The sequence below is a fragment of the Siphateles boraxobius genome, unplaced genomic scaffold, assembly GCF_051911475.1.
Source record: "Siphateles boraxobius isolate OS27281-9 unplaced genomic scaffold, OSU_SipBor_1 11, whole genome shotgun sequence".
NCBI lineage: Eukaryota > Metazoa > Chordata > Actinopteri > Cypriniformes > Leuciscidae > Siphateles > Siphateles boraxobius.
The window spans coordinates 7,412,334-7,433,727 of record NW_027508711.1 but is presented as its reverse complement, the minus strand read 5'-3'; the positions used below and the strand labels follow the sequence as shown (position 1 = coordinate 7,433,727).

The 21,394-nt window shown below is 37.5% G+C and overlaps 4 protein-coding genes and 1 non-coding gene across 6 annotated transcripts; 3 read left to right on the top strand and 2 right to left on the bottom strand.

The window, feature by feature from the left end:
* Positions 1–478: 478 nt before the first annotated feature.
* arxb (aristaless related homeobox b) lies at positions 479–4,576 on the bottom strand. The gene is made up of 5 exons (XM_077248306.1): positions 4,364–4,576; positions 3,285–3,771; positions 2,806–2,851; positions 1,402–1,697; positions 479–1,315 (listed from the first exon to the last, which is right to left on the bottom strand). Exons 1-5 carry the CDS (start codon positions 4,482–4,484, stop codon positions 1,075–1,077), a joined length of 1,191 nt encoding a protein of 396 aa, XP_077104421.1. The 5' UTR covers positions 4,485–4,576; the 3' UTR covers positions 479–1,074.
* A 681-nt stretch (positions 4,577–5,257) lies between these two features.
* spag16 (sperm associated antigen 16) lies at positions 5,258–8,406 on the top strand. The gene has a single exon (XM_077194776.1). The coding sequence runs from the start codon at positions 5,347–5,349 to the stop codon at positions 7,213–7,215; it is 1,869 nt and encodes a 622-aa protein (XP_077050891.1). The 5' UTR covers positions 5,258–5,346; the 3' UTR covers positions 7,216–8,406.
* Positions 8,407–8,704: 298 nt separating this feature from the next.
* On the top strand, positions 8,705–16,253 carry ccdc82 (coiled-coil domain containing 82). Its single transcript, XM_077194777.1, has 7 exons — positions 8,705–9,639; positions 10,571–10,835; positions 10,958–11,050; positions 11,999–12,123; positions 12,303–12,473; positions 12,573–12,782; positions 15,752–16,253. The coding sequence occupies exons 1-7, from the start codon at positions 9,085–9,087 to the stop codon at positions 15,815–15,817; spliced, it is 1,485 nt and encodes a 494-aa protein (XP_077050892.1). The 5' UTR covers positions 8,705–9,084; the 3' UTR covers positions 15,818–16,253.
* On the bottom strand, positions 16,240–18,793 carry pomp (proteasome maturation protein). Of its 2 annotated transcripts, none has more exons than XM_077194778.1 (6): positions 18,737–18,793; positions 18,125–18,225; positions 17,983–18,043; positions 16,811–16,912; positions 16,630–16,723; positions 16,240–16,399 (listed from the first exon to the last, which is right to left on the bottom strand). In XM_077194778.1, the coding sequence occupies exons 1-6, from the start codon at positions 18,737–18,739 to the stop codon at positions 16,332–16,334; spliced, it is 429 nt and encodes a 142-aa protein (XP_077050893.1). In that variant the 5' UTR covers positions 18,740–18,793; the 3' UTR covers positions 16,240–16,331. The 2 variants fall into 2 exon arrangements, with proteins under 2 accessions (XP_077050893.1, XP_077050895.1); XM_077194780.1 differs by lacking the exon at positions 16,240–16,399 and adding an exon at positions 16,496–16,519 and having other exon boundaries at positions 16,574–16,723; positions 18,737–18,789.
* A 215-nt stretch (positions 18,794–19,008) lies between these two features.
* On the top strand, positions 19,009–19,080 carry trnac-gca (transfer RNA cysteine (anticodon GCA)). Its single transcript has one exon. It is a non-coding gene; the product is annotated as a tRNA-Cys (tRNA).
* The last annotated feature ends 2,314 nt before the right edge of the window (positions 19,081–21,394 follow it).

The following is a 21,394-nucleotide window of genomic DNA, read 5'->3' as shown; positions in this document are numbered from 1 at the left end:
ATATTATTCATTGCTTTCAATGTTAGGTCAAAGATGCTATAGACCTATAGTCCCACGCTGGTCCAACGACATGCTGTTTTTCACTGATCAGATGACAAATCACCGTATACACCAAACTAATTGGATGAAGCTTAGTTCGAAGGAGTTAAACAAGTTTTTTTTTTTAAGAAAGAAAGGTTTTTACCAATGGCATCGACTTAACAACTGCCTGTGACAAGAAAAAGGACAGTAGGAAGCTGAGACAAGCGTAAGCCTCTTAATTTGCGTGAATAGTGAAAACAAGTTTGGGCATTAATTCCCAGATTACATGGACACCTATGGAGGTGTTAAAGCTTTACATTTTGCCTTTCTTCACAGCAGTATTTTAAAATTACATTTTCAATTAGGTCAGAAATTGAACAGTAAGTCTTTATAATTATTTTACCGGACCATTTATTGAATGGAATAAATACAGAAGAAATTAAGACAACACAAAGCATTTTCGATTCCGTTCATTTTATTTTCACATTATCTTAATATTTCCCTGGCTAATTCATCAAGATGAGCATATGGTTCTTTTATTTCCTTCCCTGAATTGTGGCTCATAAGTTTAATAAATATAAATAAAACTCATGGTATAATACATGGCAACCATAACAAAACTGTTTTAGTACTATTCTGTGAACAGAAAGTGCAAACTTTTTCAGAAAGTCCTAATACTGTATGTCTGATGTAGAATAAATACTTGTAGAATAAAACACTTTTACAGAACAAACCTTGAAAAAGTGTTGGATGTGTAACAGTAACACGTAAAAGCTTGCCCTGTTAATTTGCTTAGATATTGCTGTTTTATGTTTGTTGTATCATTTACAATTATGAAAACAGGATATATCAGGAAAATATGTAGAAGTTTCATTCAACAACTGTTGAAAATAAAAACTTTCAGCACTCATAAACAACCAGCAATTAACAAAGAAAGAATTATTAGAAGACTACAATTCAACTTCCAGAGATTGAAGATACATGTGTCTATAACTCAGTAGATATTAGTGCTTCTGCTTGACTTTGGTCTGATCTCTCAAGTGAGAGTGAGTCTCAGCACTCCTCTTTTCCAGCTACTCCTGCCGCTGTGATATGAGTCAGTTGAGCAGAATGCTCCTTCGCTTTGAGACGCAGTGCTGCTATGCTGGAAGCACGGAAGTCCACCGTTGGAGGGGACGGTAAGGGTGGTGAAGAGGAGAGAAGGTTGTTGGTGAGGTGGGAGCGTTGAATTGGACTCTCGATGGCAGGAAGGGGTATCCTTTGCAGTGCCATTGGACCTAAGCTTGTAAACAGTCTGTTGAGAAATGTAGAAACAGAATATTATAGTGTGAAACGGAACTTACGTAATTGTTTTGTGTTAAACATGCAGATGAGGCTCACCTTCCAAAAGTGGGACTCATGAAAGCTGGATGTCTAAACATGGCCGCCCCTAACAGAGCACTGAAGCCGTGAGGGGAAGCAGAGTTTGGGGGGGGCTGAGCCAGTCTTTGGAGGGGGCCAGGCCAGGCTGAATCAATAGCTGGATGCGGGTTTGGGACAAAAGGATTCCCACTCAGGTAATGACATAAGGACTGTGGAGCAGAGGGGGTTCCAGGATAGTGTAGGCTCAGAGTGTGTGACTGAACCCCCGCCTTTTCCCGTTTCCTCCATTTTGCACGTCGATTCTGGAACCATACCTTGAGAGGACAACAATGCTTTTGTTAGTTACTAGTAATAAGTAAAAACAACAGTTTGTAAATTTGGTAAAGAAATCTTGTCCTACTACCATGAAAGGTCTGGCATTGTAAAGCGCATTGGTCAACTTGTGTTGTTTTAATTGTGCTATATAAATAAAGTTGCTATTATGCTATTGTTCCCTTATTCAAAGAAAAATTAAAGCTAGACCACATGCTAAAATAGAATAATTTTTGGATATCACAAGAAACGCAATGTTGCAAACTTGTAATATTTCTGCATCTCATATCTGTGAAAGCACATGAGTCATGACTGAGAATAACTGCACCTAAAAATTTAAATCCTGTCATTCACTCATGTCTTTCTAAAACTGAATGACTTTCCGTCTTCTGTAAAACAAAATTTGAAAAACAAAATGTGAATAAAAAAAATAAAAAAAGTGCAACAAACAACTATGAGGGTGAGTAAATGTCAAACATAAAACACATTTTTATTATTGGGATAACTATCTCTTTAATACAGAGGGTTGCTTGTTGATGAAAGTGGTTTATAAAATATATAGGCTATAATTAGGCTATAGTGCTAATATAAACAGAAATTGGCAATAACGTGCTTTAGTAAAAAGAAATTAGGCACATGTAAAGTTGCCTTTAATTTCTAAAAGAGCTAAATAAAGAGCTAAATAAAAGAACCTCGAATGTTTCTATATTCTTGGACATTTTTTACCTGACGTAGCCTAATAGCTGATCTTAATTGCCCACTTCTCACTTAGATCTATCTAGATCTTAATTTTACGTTGCTTTTCATATTGAAATAAGCTTCTATACACAAATCCACAAGTCAGTGTAGGCTGTCTGTATGCATGTTCAATATGAATATTATATTTTCGATATTTTGTCCCGTGAATTTTTGCCGTTGTGTAGAATTGTAATTTAAAAATGCCAATAATACTTAAGATTAGACTTAACGGTCCTTTAGAATTAAGAATCCAATTATCCGATGTTGTTAATGTTTCATGCTCTTGAAGTGGCCCCAGTCATGAAGAGTGAAAGAGAACAGGCTAATATACTGAATGTTGGAAAAGGTTAGATGAATAAGAAAGTGACTTACTTGCACTCGTGCTTCTGTAAGATCAAGTCTCATTGCTAATTCCTCCCTTTAATTAGAGAGAGAGAGAGAGAGAGAGAGGTGTCTTTATCTCTCTTTTTTACTGACATTTGACAATGAATTTAACTAAATTTGAAATATATAGGCTATTTATTCGTTTAAATTCTTGTGAGCAAATAGCCTTTTCAATTTATTCTAAACATTCCCTATTGAAACGGCTCATGTGAATGTAGGCAACATGTATTGCAACGAAAATATATGAAACATAATTTATAATTAATGGCTAAACTTTTTTTATTAAATATTAAAAGTGTTTTTTAAATTCTACTGAAAATGACCGTTGTCTTAAAAGAAGATGTGACGGATAATGCCATTTAACCAATAAATCACCTTATTTCATTATTATTTATGAATGCATAACGTTTAAGTATTAAGGTCTAGCCTACATATAAGGCAAATTATATGCCAGGTGTTGCCGTTACCTTGTGAAAACATCAGGGTAGTGTGTCTTTTGAAAAGCTCTTTCTAGCTCCTCAAGCTGATAGCTGGTAAATGTGGTCCGGTATCTCCTCTGTTTTCGTTTTAACATCCCATCTTCAGTGTCACTTCCCGCTGATAAAGTAGTTTCCTCACAATTCTTCAAATATGCGTCTCGTTCTTGCAGCCCCAATAGATTCGGAGACACATTTGTCTCTCTCTCGGCTTCTTCCTCCTCCGGTCTTGGCGTGGGACTGGACGCGTTTTTGCCGGACTGTAGAGACGCATGTTCCTGATACGATTTAGCACGAGTGATGCTCACAAGAGAGGCTTCAGTCATTTTTATCTTTTCACAAGCTGTGTGTAGCAGTCTTGCCTCGTTTTCGTTTGTGTGAATATCTATGTTGGAGGAGTCTGTCAACCCGGCGAAGGGGCGGCGGAGCTTCGGCGGCAGGTGCATGTCTTGAAGGGACCACAAACTGTTCGGTGATGCTGTCAGTAAAAATAATGTATCTAAATTATTATCAATATTATTAATTAAGTTATAGATAAGAATATAATTTAATTACACAGTGAATAGCCTACTATACTTTTAATGTCCATGCAGTTTAATTTAATATGATTTGTTCTCAATGCGCATTAGGCTACTTAAGCTGCAATGTAAAAAAATAATTAATTAATTAATTAATAATAATTAAGTTCAATCAACCGGATGTTTAAGTTATTTCAACTTAAACTACATTAAACTGACTTAAATTAGTTGAATCTTTTTTAACGTACAGCTTAAAAACTTATTTCGATGAGTTAAAGCAACGTAAACAACTTGTTGTCTTGCTTTTCTTTTTACAATGTACTTAATATGGAATTGCTCTGTAGGCCTACTTGTAACTGCACATTGTTATTGTAATTAGGCTAATTGTAATACAATATTTGCTACACACAATTGTTAGGCCTATTGCAAATCCACATAAATAAATTCTTATTTAAAGCAGAGGCTTCATCTCCTGAATACCATTGAGTTTACAAATAATAATTCAGTGCACAATACAACTAAAACAGGAATGCATCATAATAAGCGACTTACCTTTAACTTTTAAGGAACTTTTCCTTCCTAGAATACTGTCGATGCAGTACGAGGACAACAGATGTGATTTATATTTGCAGTTTGTTTGGTCTGGATTTCCCCCCTCTGCTTCTTTGCTCATATCTCTGTCTTTAATGAAGGCTATAGCCAACAGAAATCAAAAATCCATTGAGCGCGCGCGTCCCGGTGCTCTCGCTGCAGACTGATCGCTGCAAAAGCTCACGCAGGCCAACCTATGTAGGCTACTGATGCTTCAACTTCCAAAACTGATCTAGAGCATCTGATTGGTTCTCCGATAAAAGCCTCTGCCACAGGCTGTGTGCTTCAATTTAACGACACTTTCGCTTGATCTGGCAATTTACACACTTATCCAACACATTTCAGATTGAAATTTCTTAGGCTACTTCAGAATGTCATTAATAATAACAACAGTAATAATAGCCTAGCCTAATAATAATAGCTAACAGTAATAATAATAATCATGATAATAGCCTAGCCTACTATTTAATAGCCTATTTGTATTACTATTATTATTGTTGTTGTAGCCTGTTAGGTTAATGTTACTTTTAAATGCAAGCCTATAGCCTAGGCAAGAGAAAGAAAGAAACGAGAATGCTATTCAAAAGAGACATTTTTAAATTAATATTATTGCATAGCTTCCTGTCATATTTTTTATAATTGTATGTTCTGTTTGTATAACATATTTAGTGTGGAAATCAAGCGTGGCACGCGCTCAGTACAGTGCGCCTTGAGCGCCATCTACTGCATGAAAAACATAAGGTCAAGTTTAGTTGAAAGTGCTTTTTTATGTCTGAACACGAACTCTTTGTGTCCGTTTTATGGTTTTTATAAACCAATAGGTTTCCCATATCTTAAATAAGTAAAAAAATAGAATAAAATAAAAGTAAAAACAACAACAACATGGCATTATATTTTCATGGTATCGGTGTTTACACGAGGACAGTTTTCATGGTCACGCTCTCATGTTCACCATGGAAACAGTACACAACTTGGTAAAGCACAACAGAGCGGCTGAAGTGAAAATGGCAGCTGAAGAATCCGTCGACGGTCCATATTATCTGGAAAAAGTTTTTATTCCTGAGGACTCCGAGGATGAATATACATACGACGAAGTGACTGTCGACGACGAACTCAGCATAACTGAGGGGGAAGAGGACTTGGAAACTGCCGTTAAAGCAGCGCGGGATCAAACCGAATGCACAACACAGAGTGTCAGTTCAGCCAAACATCCGGTTCCTAAAATACCTGAGGTGGTGGACGACTTTCTCCGCAATTATCTGGTAAAAATGGGCATGAAAAGAACACTAGACTGCTTCCAGATAGAGTGGTTTGAGATGATACACAAAGGCTTAATTAAAACAGACCAAATTGAATTCGTACCTGATGCCTATACACACAACCAGCTCCTAGACAATGAGCTAAAAAACATACAAAGAGAGCGGGATAGCTATAAACAGGCTGCATTTGAAGCTGGAGAAACCATTGTAAAGCTCCAAAGAGAGAGAGACTTCCATAGGATGCAGCACAAGCGTGTTGTTCAAGAGAAGAATAGACTTATTGAGGACATAAAAAAGCTGAAGAAACACTATGCGTCCTACGAGCCTGCTCTTAGACAGCTAAATGAGAAGTATCAGACAGCTGTGAGGCAGAAGATGCTGGTTAGTCTGGAGAGAGATAGAGCGTTCAGCCAGGTTCAGAACCTAGACTCTCTACGTGTCCCGCATTCTTCCCCAGGAACTCGGACAGCTCTAAAAGCTACAAACCCTCCACAGGAAAGAGAAAAACCCCAGAAAGGAGCACACCCGCCATGTGACAACATCGCATCATACGATGCTATAAAAGACCCCAACAAGAACACAAAACATCCTAAGGATTCGGAATTCCCAGCCAGCACTCGCGTCAATCCCTACTTGCCTCAAATCAAAGCTTTCTCTTCTGTCCACACCAAATCAGCCAACTTCTCTCTCTCAAAGTCTTTTAAAGCACACACAATGGCAGTAAGCTTCCTCGCTCTCCATCCCCGTAAAATGATAGTAGCCTCCTCAAGTGATGACCAGCTTTGGAGATTATGGGGAATACCAGAGGGAGAGATGATCATGACTGGCGAGGGTCACACTGATTGGCTGTCATCCTGTAGTTTCCATCCCAGTGGTGGTTACCTGGGTACCACAGGTGGGGATGCCACAGTAAAAATTTGGGACTTTGCTCAAGGTCGATGCATGCTCAGTTTGGAGGGACACATTCACACCACCTGGGCCTGTTCCTTCCATTCCTGTGGCGATTTTGTGGCCTCTTGTTCTATGGATAACACTGCTAAAGTGTGGGACTTGAATAGTGAGCGTTGCCGCTGCACTCTGCGTGGACACGTTGACTCAGTGAACAGCATTTCTTTCCTGCCCTTCTCAAATATTCTACTAACCTGCTCGGCAGACAAAACCCTCTCTCTTTGGGATGCCCGCGCTGGATTGTGCGCCCAAACTTTCTACGGGCACAAGCATTCATGCAACCACGCAGCCTTCAATGCCACCGGTGACACAATTGCTTCGTGCGACTCTTTTGGGGTGGTCAAATTATGGGACGTGAGGAATGTGTCAGCAATGGTGTCCATAGACACTGGGCCTCATCCCAGCAATCAAGTGGCCTTCAGTCCAAATGGAAGAATGCTAGCAGTGGCGAGTAATGATGGCTCTGTGAAAACAGTAGAAGTGGCATCTTTACATATATCTAGTCTAATAGCTCATGATGATGCCGTTCAGAGTGTCATTTTTGACCATAAAGGGGAATACATTCTATCTGCAGGCTCTGATGGTGCAATTCATATCTGGTCATAACAAAACATATTTACAATGGTTTCGAAATTTAAATACATTCTGACATCCTTTGTTATTAATAAATATGCATTTAGGCCTATTTGTTAAAAAATAAAACAAAGTTTCCTGCACACAAAAGACAAGCTTCTAAATTCTGGAAGAATTTTATTATAAGCTTTAAATAACCAAATTAAACAGCTATTTAAAGCAGAAAGTGCATTGCAAGAATATTTTCCAAAAATCTGTTATAATTTAAGAAAAAAATGTTTTTTTGCGCTTTGGCAGTTTACATTGACAAGCATAAGGGAATATTTACTTTAACATCATAACAGACAATGTTTTATTACATGTTCTTATTTTATTGGCATGTCTACACACGTTATAACTTGCTCTCTGTCTGTAATTACATATAATTTTCCTCTTTCTTTTGTTATATTGTTTTCAATGTTTTAACTCAATCAACAATGTAAAACCCTTATAGCAAATTAAAATCTGATACAACTATTCAACTTGGTAACTTAGACTTTTCTTTTTTCTTTTAGACAAAGTAAAAAAAAAAAGCATATAGGGGCCAACTACTTAACTATATTGGAACTCAAGTTGAATTTATTTACATTTTTCAATATGCTATCAATGCTATTGTGTGTTACACTCTCAAATTTACATATCGAATGAAGAAACAACGAAGTAAACGCTTACTCGTAAACGTAAAAGACAAGTGCAACTACCAGAAAAAAAGTCCTTCATTAGAACATGCTTCAACCATTCAGTAAAAACCTATAGCTTTATGGCATAGCCTCTTTTCTGAATGCATTTCGGTGTAGAAATATGAGATCATATTTGTATTTTAGGTTTGAATTTCCCAATTTCTTATTCTCTCATTGAAACTCGCTGGCCAGTGGCCATTAGGTTATTGATTCGCCAGCAGAAGTGGCTGGAGGGAAGTGATTGTGTTTCCTCTCAAAGCCACATGGGGACACCGTTCATTACTGCCACAACTTTAAAGACCACAGGGTTTGAGAGGCCAGATTCCATTGGTCATTGTGTCATGTCATTTTAAGTGTATTTAAGTCTTTAGTCCAGCCATTTAATCTGATTTACTGTTATATAAACAGTTTGGTTGTGTAAGGCTGGAGGCCTACACTGCTATTTCCATCCAATAATTTGAACAAAAAGGATGACGAGCATTATTAAATTATTAATCTGACTCCATTAAAGTTGTTGTTGTTATTATTTAACCCATTAGAACTGAAAACGTAGGAAAATGTAGTATTTAATCTGAACGTTTAGATAACTAAACTAAAGTTTATCACTATCAGTGATAAAAGGAAAGATTATTGAAGCCTTTAAAGAAAACTATACTATACTATTCTGAAACCATTTTAAGTCATTTTCTCATATTGTTATCAATGTTTAAATTCAACCTATTAAAATATAAACCGCCATTTTTGCGAATAAAAATCTGCTACAACTATTCTCCTGGTCTTTGGGTGGCGCGAGTGTCCGGGGTGATGTGAAGCGAACGCCGGAAGTGCGTATCTACAAAAACACAGACACGCCCCCTCATGTTATTGGCGCGTGCAGCGGACTGGAGAAGAATGATACATGCTGATAAGCATATTTATTCAAATCACTCGTCAAATATTGATTACAGCGATATACTGGGCATTATCTGCAACTGCAAGCTCGAATCAATGATTTAATATAAGAAAAAAATAGCTAAAAATCATTCACGAGACGGAATGTAATTTGACAGCACGCGCACGCAGCATCCTGTTGCTCATCATGTGTCTGTAGATACATATCAGCTGGCTTCAAATAGATTAAGTTTAAAAAAAAAACAATATTTCTCTTGGTAGTTAAACCAAGTGTCACCTTTTCTCCGTCAATATGATGAAAAGCGTAGGAAAGCTTTTTGGGTTAAGGCGAAAATGCGCGCCCCCAAAGTCTCGCATTGACAAGAAAAAGACGCGCGTGAACCCCGTTGATGAAATGCTGGAAGATAGCGACGAGGGCTCGTACGGCAGCACGACCAGCGTCAGTTCAGGGAGCGAATACCAGAACTCCGAAGAGCAGTCCGGTTCCTCCGACAGCTCGTACAGAGCACGCGAGAGTGACGGGGATGACAGCAGCGAGACGGACGAGAAACGCGCCGCGTCACGTAGACCTAGGAAGAGACCCGCGTGCGCTCCTGTTGCCCCCGACGACAGTTCCAGCGATTCTAGCGAGTCCTCGAGCGACGTCGGCGGAGAGCCGCTCAGGAGAGCGTTGCAGAGAAAACGGCTCAGGCTGCCGGAAGACTCCGAGGACGAGGCTCTGCGGAAGAAGGAGAGAGAGGCAGAGGTAAAAGAAGCTGCTGCCAAGAGAAAAGAGAGAAAGAATAAACTCATGGAGCTGTCAAAGAGAAGAAAGTCAGGCACATCGCGGCGCAGGCGCAGGACGTTGGTAAGTTGGTAAGGAATGAGCATGGTACAGTAGTTAAAAATTCACGGGTTAAACCACAACCTCTTTAGTCCTTAAAAAAAATCTTTACATATTTCAAATTAATTATTTACATTGCTATGGAGCTACAGGCAATGTCATGTTTGCCTGCCCAATTTGATACAATTTGAAGGGAACCTACAAATAAAAAAAATAAAAAAAAAAGGTATTTTTTTGGTCACACCAAATATTGATTTGATATAGTTAATAGAAGTGAATTCATAAATCATTTTTTATGACATTATTATTATTGAAAGCATCCTCATTTTACAGCATTTTTAGTGCCTAAAACTTTTCACAGTACTGTATATTTGCGGGTAGGTTTCTTCAAGCTCTTTGTAGACATTGCTGCAGTTCTTCTGGATTTAGTCTGTCTCTGTTTTTGTTTCTGTTTCTTCAGAAATGTAATGTCATGTAATGTCATACTCGAAGATGGTGAAATCCGATCTCTGTGTGGATCGTACAGGCTGTTGTCAGACTCTGTAATAATAATATCTCTAGATTATTACAATTAATGGGAAAAGGATTGAAGATACAAATAACTGGCTTAAACGATTTTTAAGGGGTCAAAATCCTAACGTGCCTTTTGCACATTAGACATTTGCACACAGTACTGTAATTTGTTCAGGAAAAACACATGGTTCAGGTAAAACCTAAAATGTATTTTTTCTCCTGTACTATAACATCACCATCCAATTCATGTAACTTTCTTTATTCACTGAGTAGTTTCTATGCTAATTAAAATGTCTCACTCTTAACCATTTATAATTTCCACTGTCGACACTTTAATAATAATGTATCGTCTTCAGGGATAATAGTAATGGTGACAAAAACAACAGCGTTCCTTTAAAAAGTATTGTTTAACTGGGTACCTCTGTCTATATTTTTTCTGCAGGGTTCAGAAGAAGAGGAAGAGGAAAAAGAGGAGATCAAGAAGGACAAAGTTGAAGAACAAAGTAAAGCAGACGATACTGGTGATGAATCTAGTGTGGAAGAGAACGGCGGCCCTCTAGACAGCAGCGAGGAGGAAAAACTTGCTGATAGTAGTGACAGTCTGAAGGATTTCATTGTGGAGGAAGATGAACAGAAAAATGACAAAGAGCAGGATGAAGAGGGGAAAGCCAAAGACAAGGACTTTCTCTCTCACCTTCCACGCCAGTGTAAGACTGTGTGGTTGTGGCTTTTGATTTTTTATTTGCAATTTGGAAACATGTGTAGATGTGTCTTTAACATTTAATTTAAATGAATTATAAAGTCTCATTTGTTTCTATTCTCGTTACAGTTATAACAGGATCGCAGCTCACCCACTTTCAGGTGGTGGTCAAAGCCTTGCTGATCAATGTACTGGACTCAACTTTCCTCAGTTCACTTTACAGTATGTTCATCAATTTATTCCTTCTCTTCTTAGCACTGGATATACGTGTGTATATATATTTATAATATATCAGGGGGCGTAATGGTTCAAATTACTCACGGTTCAGTTTTTATCACGGTTTTAGGGTCATGGTTTTGGTACGGTTTGTTATGTGCTAATATGTTCAGGGAATATAGGACTACTGTCAAATAGAAATAAAGAAAATAAGAACAAATAATCAAACTACAAGCAACAGCACAAATAAATACAATGAAGCAAAGATACAAATAAAATAAACAGTGCCTTTCAGGTTTTTCAGGTATTAAACAGTAGTTTTCAGGTACAGAAATTGAATAAAGTAATCAAATGGAAAACAACATTGCATATAATCTTCACTGTAGAAATGAAATAAAGATGAATCATTATTAAAGTTAAAAAGCTATTCAGTCAAGAGCAGAGAGTGATTTTTTTCATTTGTTGTTTGATTAGCATTTAAAACACAGGCAGCAAGAATATCAGCGATATTAGAGCAAGACTCAATATTTGTGCGCTATACGCACTTTCCGTTGGCGTGCTTCGGATGAGTGTGCACACAAATCTTCTTACAGCGTATACAAGTTCTCTTTCGTCTTGTACTCGAATGTTTCAATTAGCATGGCTTAAATAAGTTTTGTTTAAACACAGATAGCGACGTATGTTGTTCACTTCTCACCTGCTCTCATTATCAAAACCCGGGTGACGACGTCATAAATGACTGGTCATTTTTGAACAAAGTTTACAAAAAGAGTGACTCTTTTGTCCACATATTTTTTTTTTTTCATCGCTGTTGTAATGTATTGGGAAGCCAGAATGTGGCATAACAGGAATAAATTACATTTTAAAATAAATTAAAATACAAAAATGTTTGTATTTTTGATTAAATAAATGGTACAGACCCCAAACAATTTGACTTTGTATCAATGACTACAGGTGGTGAACGAACGAAGCGATACGCCCAGGAGATGAAATCATCATTGCTTCATTTTGATGAGCGATTGGTTCTTCCTCGCCTGGAGAACCTGAAGCAAAGGAGCCGCTGGAAAGAACGTTACAAAGTAAGATAAAAGCCCTTTGTTTTTCTCTTTGTCTTTTTCATGAAAATGTCACATTTCTATGTATAATTGACTGCTTACTATTAGTCACTTCTCTTTAATATGAAGATTGAAAGTTATGGTGTGGTATAGATTAATATACATACTTTCATGTTTATTTATCGCTTTTTATTTATGAAAAGGAAAGGGTAGAATGTTATCCTAAATTGCGGGTTATGACGACAAGGATCCAGACAAAGGGATGTGAAGCCTGTGAGCTTCACAGAACGGGGCGCTTCACTGTGCGACTCTCTGGCCAGTTGTACCACAACAACACCCTGCAGGAGGACCAGTTCATGCCCGATGATGCCCAGGTTGTTTTCCATGCCACTCACTTGTACAATTTGGCCATAAATTGTCCGAAGATATATTTAGAATGCTTCTTGATCTAATGTTTATGTTAACAATTGCAGAGTTTCTTTGTTGGCTCTGTCTGTGCAAGTCGTACTGAGGTCTACCATGCCCTGAAGCACTTTAAATACCATCTGTTTGAGAGGTGTCGTACAGCATTAGAAGCTCAGAAGGAAATACAGGAAGGGGAAACGGGAGAGGACGACGAACCAGTGAAGGAGACAGTCAACAAGGTGTTTACCAAACTGCAGGATGGAGGCTGGATCAGTGAGGTGGGAATATGGAACCTGCTATTTATGTGCCTTTAAAAGCTATTTGAAGGGATAGTTCACCCAAGGTTCAGCTCCTATCCCAGTTAAACACACCTCAACCAGCTAATCAAGGTCTTACAAGGCTTTCTAGTAGAAACTTCCAGGCAGGTGTGTTGAGGCAAGTTGTGTGTTGTCTCCAAGTTGGAGACCGTGACCCTCCAGGACCGAGTTTGGACACCCCTGACTCTACAAGTCCTTATAATGGCACTGAATGGGTGCTGCACAGCTGACACTTGAAAAACCACACACATCAATCGTAACAGTAATCTGTACGAACCCAGTGGATGAATCAACAGGTCTCAATTACTAATAATTGCGTGGATTATTTCATATTTGTTAGCACAGGAGAACTTCACGAAAAATCTCTGCCTAGTTCACAACGTGTGTACCAGTGTTAATTTCGTTAACGAAAACTATAACGAAAAATGTTCGTTGACGACCTTTTTTTCCCCGACTAAGACAAGACGATGAGAGACGACACCCATGTCATTAAACGATAACTGTGACTATATCAACAATGCAATATCCTTGACGAAAAAAGACGAGACTGATGGGTTAAAAAAAAACTTGACCAAAACCACTTGTTTTTGTCGAATAAAGGAGACGACAACACATTACAGTCAGACTGTTTGCGAGCGTTCATGCTTACGTTTGCCAGATTTCAATTATTTAAACCTCAGTCAGAGCTTTTCTGGTAAAGTAACACGTTTTCTACCCGTTCTTTTCAATAGTATCTGGCAACCATGCGCGCGCTCTCTTTACACTAGAAGCGCGGATAATTTGGAAAAAACAGACAAGTAAACTGGAGTTCAGCGATCTTCATTTGAGATTTTCTACTTAAATTAAAGTGACATTCAGTCGGTCTTTTTTCTGTCATGAGCCGCTTGCGCTGTTTGTGTGACTAAATCTGCGATCAAAATGCAGGCTGATATATCCAGCAGTGTTTTTAATGTTGATCATATACGAGCGAAAATGCAATGTTTCCTGAATATCCACACGATTTCAAATGTGACATTGATTTTATACAACAGTTCAAGAAACAAAAGGGTAACATTAAGTGATGTACTAAATTTAAAACAGTATTGTCATTAGGCTTATTGCTCTATTTTGCAACGAAAGTCACAGCAGAACTGCAGCACACAGCGGTGATTCGTGAACGAATCTGTGGCTTGGAACGAATCGTGAGATTCAATGACCCGTTCATAAATACAGCCCCTTGCTTCGTTACTGATGAATGAATGACTCGATGACTCACTCATAAAGACAATGACTTACCGCCTCCTACTGGTGATTTTAATTTAATATTTAAAAGTATCACTTCGTTTTTACCATCATTGCATATTTATTGAACATTGTTTTATTTAAAGCATTATTTATTTCATAAAGGTATTTCTAAAGGTAAGAAATGAACTGGAAAAATCGATTAAAGGGGGCAAATATTGTCCCTTAATGGAAAAGGTCTGACTGCAGTCTAAGTGGAAGAGTACCAGGGGGTACTCTAAAAAACTGGAACTAAGGAAAAGGGATATGTAGAATTGCACTAGTGCTACTGCTAAAGAGTGCAGCCTGTAAATCAATACAGCCTGTTACCTTGATTCAAATTTCTCATAAGCTTAACTGAACTGGCCTAGAGAGAAAAATTGTAATGACATTTTTTTGTCTACAGACTACTGTAGGCCTACATATAAAATAGCTACCAAAATTAATGTCGGTATCTGCAGTTTGACTAAAAGTAATGACAAAGTTGACAAAAAATGCAGTGAGTTTTCGTCAACTAAAACTAGACTTAAACTATGAAAGACAAAACGACTAAAATGTGACTATGACCAATAAGCATTTTCGTCTGAAGATGAAGACTAAGACTAAATCAAAAATGGCTGCCAAAATTAACACTGGTGTGTACGGGCATGAGTTTGTTCTTAATTTCGTTCTATTAGTGAATTTGGAGTATTCAAAATGAGAAGGTTAGTCATTTGCATGAAACACGCTCAAAGCATCTCCATGTAACCCGTTATTCACACTGCACACGTCTGCAGTGCATTACGGCTCTAATGAGGTTTTGCTCCGTCCTCCACACGGCTCCAGCTCAGACCAGGAGCATTTCAGAAGAGAAGCAACTGGAGTCGCCAGACCACAAGATTTGCCTGTCCGATGTTGTTTTTTGGGGTTCTACCATGGGTAAGTTGGCTGTGTGTTTTTCAACTTCAAGGATGAACCTCTAGTGCTCCATTTCTGGCCTCCTGCCAAGGATATAGTGATGTGAAGTAAAAGCTTTTTCCATACACCCTTTACTTTACAGCCTGTTGTCACTCCCGCCAGATCCTCGAGCAATGCCAAATATCATTCTCAAAACCAGTTCAAACACATTAAACACCTTTTATATCGACCCAGATTACAGACCTTTCATTAGCCAGCCGTACAAAAGCGTATGTCAGCGTTATTCAGAGAAAACTCACAGCTGAAGCTGTAAGATAAAATGTAATCATGATTTGTTTGTGAAAATGTTCACAAGCAGATTTCACACACAAATGTTTGCATACGCATGCTTGGTGAATGAGACCCAGTGTCTTCTGAAGTGAAACTTTTTAACTATAAATCATTACTTCAGGTCAACTGTTTATACAAGGGATCATGATCTATTATCTCGCTTTAGAAGACATTAATTCATCCACTAGGGTTATATGAATGAACATCACGATCGCTGTGTGGGTGTTCAATCGTCAACCAAAGCACTTGCATTATATGGACTCAAAGAGATTTATTATTTTCCTACAAATCTTCTTTGTGTTTATCTGAAGAAAGAAAGTCATATACACCAGGGATGGCATAAGGGTGAGTAAATGATGAGAGAATTCAAATTTTTGGGTGAACTATTCCTTTAAATGTGTATGAACACACTGATTGCTTTTTTCCCCTTTCTATCCATTTAGCAATACGAGAAGTTTCAGGAACATCTCAATTCTGCCGATTTCTTCCAGGAAGAAAAGCTGGACTGAAAGGATTGAACTTTTCCTAATGTCATCAATCTGCCCTTTTATTTTAGGCATCATAAAGCATGGCTAACTTTTGAGTTGTTAAAGTGTGTGCCCGGAAGATTAGCGTTATATTTCCTTAATTTTATAATCGCACTGCTGTGTAAATTGCTTCTGCATGATTGTAACAAATTCAGTACAGAGTACACAATATTCAACATATAAAAACAATATTACAAGCTGTAACCCAAAATGTAACAGATTTGTCCAAATCCTGAGGATTTAAAAAAAAATTCTGTATTTTACCCTGATCATTGTGCTTTTAAAGATATGTATGCTGTTTTTATGCCTTCATTTGTATGTAATCTCCTCATATTAACACTTCTGTGTAAATGCATCCAAGCCATTTTACAGTGTTTCAATGTTCTTCTAATAAACAAGATTCATTTCTGCTTTCAAATTTTACATTTTATTAGAAACAGCAGTCAAACAATGCATATAATAACACAATCTACAGGCTTCTGCTGAATCGCCATCCTCACAGGACGCCAAGCTTGTATTCGGTCATGATGTGAGGATCGCCCATCATCTCACACTGGATAGGATCTGAGGGGGAAAAATGTTTACATATGACCTAGTATTCTACACAAAAATCACTTGTCAAATTGACCAAATCAACTAATACAACCAGCAATATCATATTTTCATAAAGCACACTCAAGGAAACTAAGCTCATACAACCAGCAATATCATATTTTTATAAAGCACACTCAAGGAAACTAAGCTCATAAAACTTTGAGAGCGTGACAGGTAACGCGTTGAATGTTTCTTCGTACCATTGAGGAAGTCCTCAAAGCCAATGGTGTCATCACTACCTCGGAGGGTATCCAGGGCCAGATTTGAGCTGGGCAGGAAGGGCAAACGCTGAATCTGAATGAAGGCAAGTGCAACGTTTAAACACGATGAGCATGGGGTGTTTATGGTATAACTCACGTGTGAGCAAGTGTCAAACAATACCTGTCTAGCCGCTCTGTACTCCATCTGTAGTTTGAGGGGTGCGTGGAGACCCTGGATGTTCCTTAGTGTGTTGAAATTCATCTTGTCCTGATTAAGCTGAAACTGGTTTCACAGTACAAGCTGTTACACTTTGTTTAGAGGTGTCCTTGTTACAGTGTACTCACACAATTAAGTAAGGAGTAAAAGTGAATAACACATTGGTAACACTTATTTTTCAGTGTCTGTTACATATAGTTCCTATAGTAAAAAACAGTCCATTAGAAACATAGAACTAAACCAAACCTTAACCCTAATTATATAGTAAGTACATGTAGTAAATTACTATTACTCAGTACTTAAGTAATTCAACTGTAACAAGGACACCTTAAAATAAAGTGAAACCCTATAGGTTAAGTTGCTTGTAATTATGCATAATTTCCTGTTACTATAGAAAATACATGTAATGTGTAACATAGACGAAGTAAAATTAAGTGTTGCTCTAACTGGTTATAAAATCACAATCATAAATTTTGTGTCAGAAACAGTCAACAATTTAATTCAGTTTTGTTCAGGCTACTTACAGTGTAAGCCTAATGTGTTGTTTTTTATTTCTTGGAATCATATATTATAAAATTTAAATATTAAATTGTAATATAACAATGCAGTATGATTAAACACACAAACCTTCATTGTGTATGAGGGAAGACATTTGAGTGTACTTTACAACCATGTTTTTTATATTCTTTGGCAAAATGTGATTGAAATTATTGCGGTTATCTCATCAAAAAAACATGATTAGATGATTAAACAATCGTGACAAGCCTACATGTAATTTGGAAAAAATACATTCCAACAGTAATAAGCAAGCATTGGTGGATTGAATACTCACTTATCGAGCTAATGACTATTATAAACGTTTCAGAGACTTATTATGGTAATGCTTGAATTTCATCATCAGTGCTACTGTATGTTATTTAAAAATTATGCAATATAAATTTGTAAATATGTGACTTTAAAATTATGTACATTATACATTTCAGGTCTTAGCAAGAGCATCATCATTTACTACCAATATTTTAATTGATTTATTCTACTATTTAATTTTTACCCCTCCATTTTACACATTATTTATATACATTTAGATGTCTTTTGAAGAACCATGCATATTGCCAATGTACTACTTTTCTACTTACATTTTTCTCAGAGAGCTCCAATGGATGACTCGGTAGAAGCTCATTTTTTACACTAGAGAACCTGTGATCACAGAGAAATTAAATCTTTAGAATATAAATATGCATAAAGAAACATTTGCAGGTTTATAAGGGCAGAACTCACCCTCTGCGCAGAGAGTCTTGGACCCCATAAGGACCAGCCTGTGGACACAGACCTGTGACAGGAACACTGTCCTTCAGCTGAGAGCGCAGGCCACGAGTATTCTGCAGAAACACACAGTAATATTATTATAGAATCATACGGAAAAGAAACCTGATGTGGAAATTCACTGGTGGCCTGAATGAGTGCTTGACAGTTACCACGCTACATTAAGGTTTTCAGTCTTAACAGAAAAGGCTAATACAAAGTGAAAGTAAGGCCATGACGCATCACAATTCATTTAACGTTAGAAGCTAACAGCTAAGTGGCAAAATTAATTATGATATTATTCATTTCTGTCGCAACAAATAATAAAAGGTCGAGACTTTTAAAAGGAAATTATGCCCGCGTAATCTTTCCTTGAATATAAATAAACAAACACGAACCATTGTGCTATGCTATGCTAGCTAATTAACTAGCTTGAACGCCTGCACAACATAAACAAGCGCTTTATAAACAGCAAATGCACACACATTCACACTATATGGGGAGCAAGGAAACAACACACGCCACAACCTTATTAAATTAAACAAAATTAAATCAATAACGAAATAAAAAAATTGAGCTCCACATTACCATCTTCTAGAGACTTTAGTCTTGACGATCATCAGCATAAACGCACTTCCTGTAATCTCCGGAAATACTGTTATCATGTGATTGCGGCAATATTTTTTTAGTCGCTGTTTAATACAAGGTTGTTGTTATATTATAGATTATGACAACATATATATTAGGGGAATGTTTATTTAATATATATATATATTAAACATATATAAACGGCGACAACGTATTGCACTGCTCCTAGGCTCATGTTTAAGTATGTATTCGTACGTTTCTAGCATACGGATGGGGGTATAGCTCAGTGGTAGAGCATTTGACTGCAGATCAAGAGGTCCCCGGTTCAAATCCGGGTGCCCCCTCATTTTACACTTTTTATGCTTTTTTGGCATAGCAAGTAAACTTTATGTGTATAATACATTTGTCGACATAAAATTATGCACACAACGAAAGCCAGAGCTGAGCAGTTGCGCCTGCCGTGTGCATCAATGTGACTGACCCATAGGACTGACCCGAGATCAGCTGTTTGAAGAGACACATTTTCAGTCGTTGAATGAAAGCGTTAGCGGTTGAGCGGCTGTTTCATTCCCTTAGTATTTCCAAGGCATTCGATTACAAGAATCAGGCTCATACCGTTTAGCTGCAAATTTGGCAGTCCACATGTTTTACGAGTCGGATCTTGGCATGATATTGACTCAGCTCGCTGTTAGCATGTTTGCAGGGCTGCCAACTCTCACGCATTGAGCGTGAGACACACGCAATTGACCCAATTCTCACGCTCTCACGCCACACCCCCGATTTCTCACGCTTAAGTGTCAACCCGGTAGGTAAAATGCCTGAAAGATGAGTTTATCTATATATCTACCTGTTGAGCCACTCGCGATCGACTAGTTATACCGCAAATTAGTTAAATATCCCGTAATCTAGAGTAAAGATATTGTGCTCCAAACCGCGCGCACGGCAGAGGTAAGCGAGCGAGAGACCTTGCGTGTGCAGACCCCCCCCCCCCCCCCCCCCGTTGGAGTAGTCTCACGCCAAGCTAAACTCAAAAGTTGGCAGCCCTGTGTTTGGTCAGACTTATCAAAGTTCCACAATGTGAAAAATGGTTGTTTCTAAGAATCTTTTATCACGGATTTATTTTCACCCTCAATCGTATGTTTACCCAGTCCAAAGAACAAAATAATACAACATCGTTATGTTATAGATGCTGTTGATCACTTCGTTTCTTTTAAAGAACAATTTTTTGTAAATCCAACGTAGGCTATAAACTAGTTTAACCCTCTATGGGACATCATCATGTATAAATTACATGAAGAAAATTACATTTAAAATTTTATAATAATAATGTTCAAACAAAAAACAAACAAACATTTTAGTAATATTAGCTATATGACATCCCCTTCAGCCAATAAAATTAAAATCTATTTGCAATGTGCCTGACATTTTTAGCAACAACGAAGTTAAGACATTTAAGCATATTAGGTCACATGCTGTTCTAAGGCACCACAGTGAGTTCATTTCAGACTAAAAATGCATATAAATTCCTTTTAAAATATATATACATATTATTGTACATCTGAATGGGTTTTTGGTCATTTTGTCTGTGTAGCCTACATATTGTCTGTGTATCCGGGACTATTGTTCAGTACACTGGCAGGGCAGTATAGCCTTTTTGCCTGCGTTTTAGATTGATGCACAAGTTTTATAGAAGACAGAGAGGAAAATCTGTACCCTTTCCAGAAAGTATTGATGATAGTGGATCAGAAAATGAGGTCGTAAAAGAAAGGAAGAAGATGAGGATCAAGTAGGATGTAAGCAGTGAGGGGGATGGGAGAGATGAAGAATGTATTGTTGTCGAAGTCTTTCAAATGATTGGGAATTTTGACTTAGTCAATGTAAAAATTAAATGTAATAAATTTGAACTATATGCATGTGCTTTTTTATTGCATACTCTTTGTTAAATTGTTAAAACAATAGCTGATCTCTGATACTGTCAGTGTTAAGAGGAACAACACACTGATTGTGTTAAAAGTATATGTAATTGTGTAATTTTACAGTTAATTAATTGCAATTACCATGGCCCAGTAAACATAGACTAGAGTCCAACATTTGGTCATGAGGCAATCATTTTCACTTTTTGCTGTGGACATTTAAAGTAAACCCAGGAAACTGAGGTTTGGACTATAACGCCCCTTGCCCACACACTATAATAACAAGACACTCTGTTGTGCAAATAAAAATTGTGTTACTGAATCCATTTGGACCACAATATAATGCAAATTATCAAATACATTTTTTGATAACAGCAGGAACAATGTCTCATGATGCCCTAGGTAAGACTGATTTCATTTCATGCATAAAATTGGTCTGATTACAATCCAATATTTATAAGTATATTTTACATCTTTTATGACATAAAACAGAGCTGCATAACGTAATATTCAGAGCAACATTAATTTAATGAAATGTTTGCCTAATTGCCCCAGAAAATGTTTCTGGCATTGAAGACAATGCAACGGTTGAGAAGAATTGCCCAGGCAAAGATCTTCTCATCAGTATTGCTATAGCAATGTGGATCGCTGTCATTGCATCTGTGTTTTTTCTCTATCTGTACTGGAGACACATTCATCTTAAACCAAGGTATTATTAATTTACTTCATTTGTTTTACATTGTCA

What these genes read in the sequence shown, in the direction of transcription:
- spag16 (XM_077194776.1), top strand. Translation starts at nt 5,347, where the DNA reads ATGTTCACCATGGAAACAGTACACAACTTGGTAAAGCACAACAGAGCG.
- ccdc82 (XM_077194777.1), top strand. Translation starts at nt 9,085, where the DNA reads ATGATGAAAAGCGTAGGAAAGCTTTTTGGGTTAAGGCGAAAATGCGCG. An exon ending in GGCGCAGGCGCAGGACGTTG is followed by an intron (nt 9,640 to 10,570) that starts GTAAGTTGGTAA and finishes TTTTTTCTGCAG; the next exon opens with GGTTCAGAAGAAGAGGAAGA. An exon ending in GCTGGAAAGAACGTTACAAA is followed by an intron (nt 12,124 to 12,302) that starts GTAAGATAAAAG and finishes ATTTATGAAAAG; the next exon opens with GAAAGGGTAGAATGTTATCC.
- arxb (XM_077248306.1), bottom strand. Translation starts at nt 4,484, where the DNA reads ATGAGCAAAGAAGCAGAGGGGGGAAATCCAGACCAAACAAACTGCAAA. An exon ending in AAGTTCCTTAAAAGTTAAAG is followed by an intron (nt 3,772 to 4,363) that starts GTAAGTCGCTTA and finishes TTTTACTGACAG; the next exon opens with CATCACCGAACAGTTTGTGG. An exon ending in TTACAGAAGCACGAGTGCAA is followed by an intron (nt 1,698 to 2,805) that starts GTAAGTCACTTT and finishes TGTCCTCTCAAG; the next exon opens with GTATGGTTCCAGAATCGACG.
- pomp (XM_077194778.1), bottom strand. An exon ending in CAAGACTCTCTGCGCAGAGG is followed by an intron (nt 18,044 to 18,124) that starts GTGAGTTCTGCC and finishes CTGTGATCACAG; the next exon opens with GTTCTCTAGTGTAAAAAATG. An exon ending in AGTACAGAGCGGCTAGACAG is followed by an intron (nt 16,724 to 16,810) that starts GTATTGTTTGAC and finishes GCCTTCATTCAG; the next exon opens with ATTCAGCGTTTGCCCTTCCT.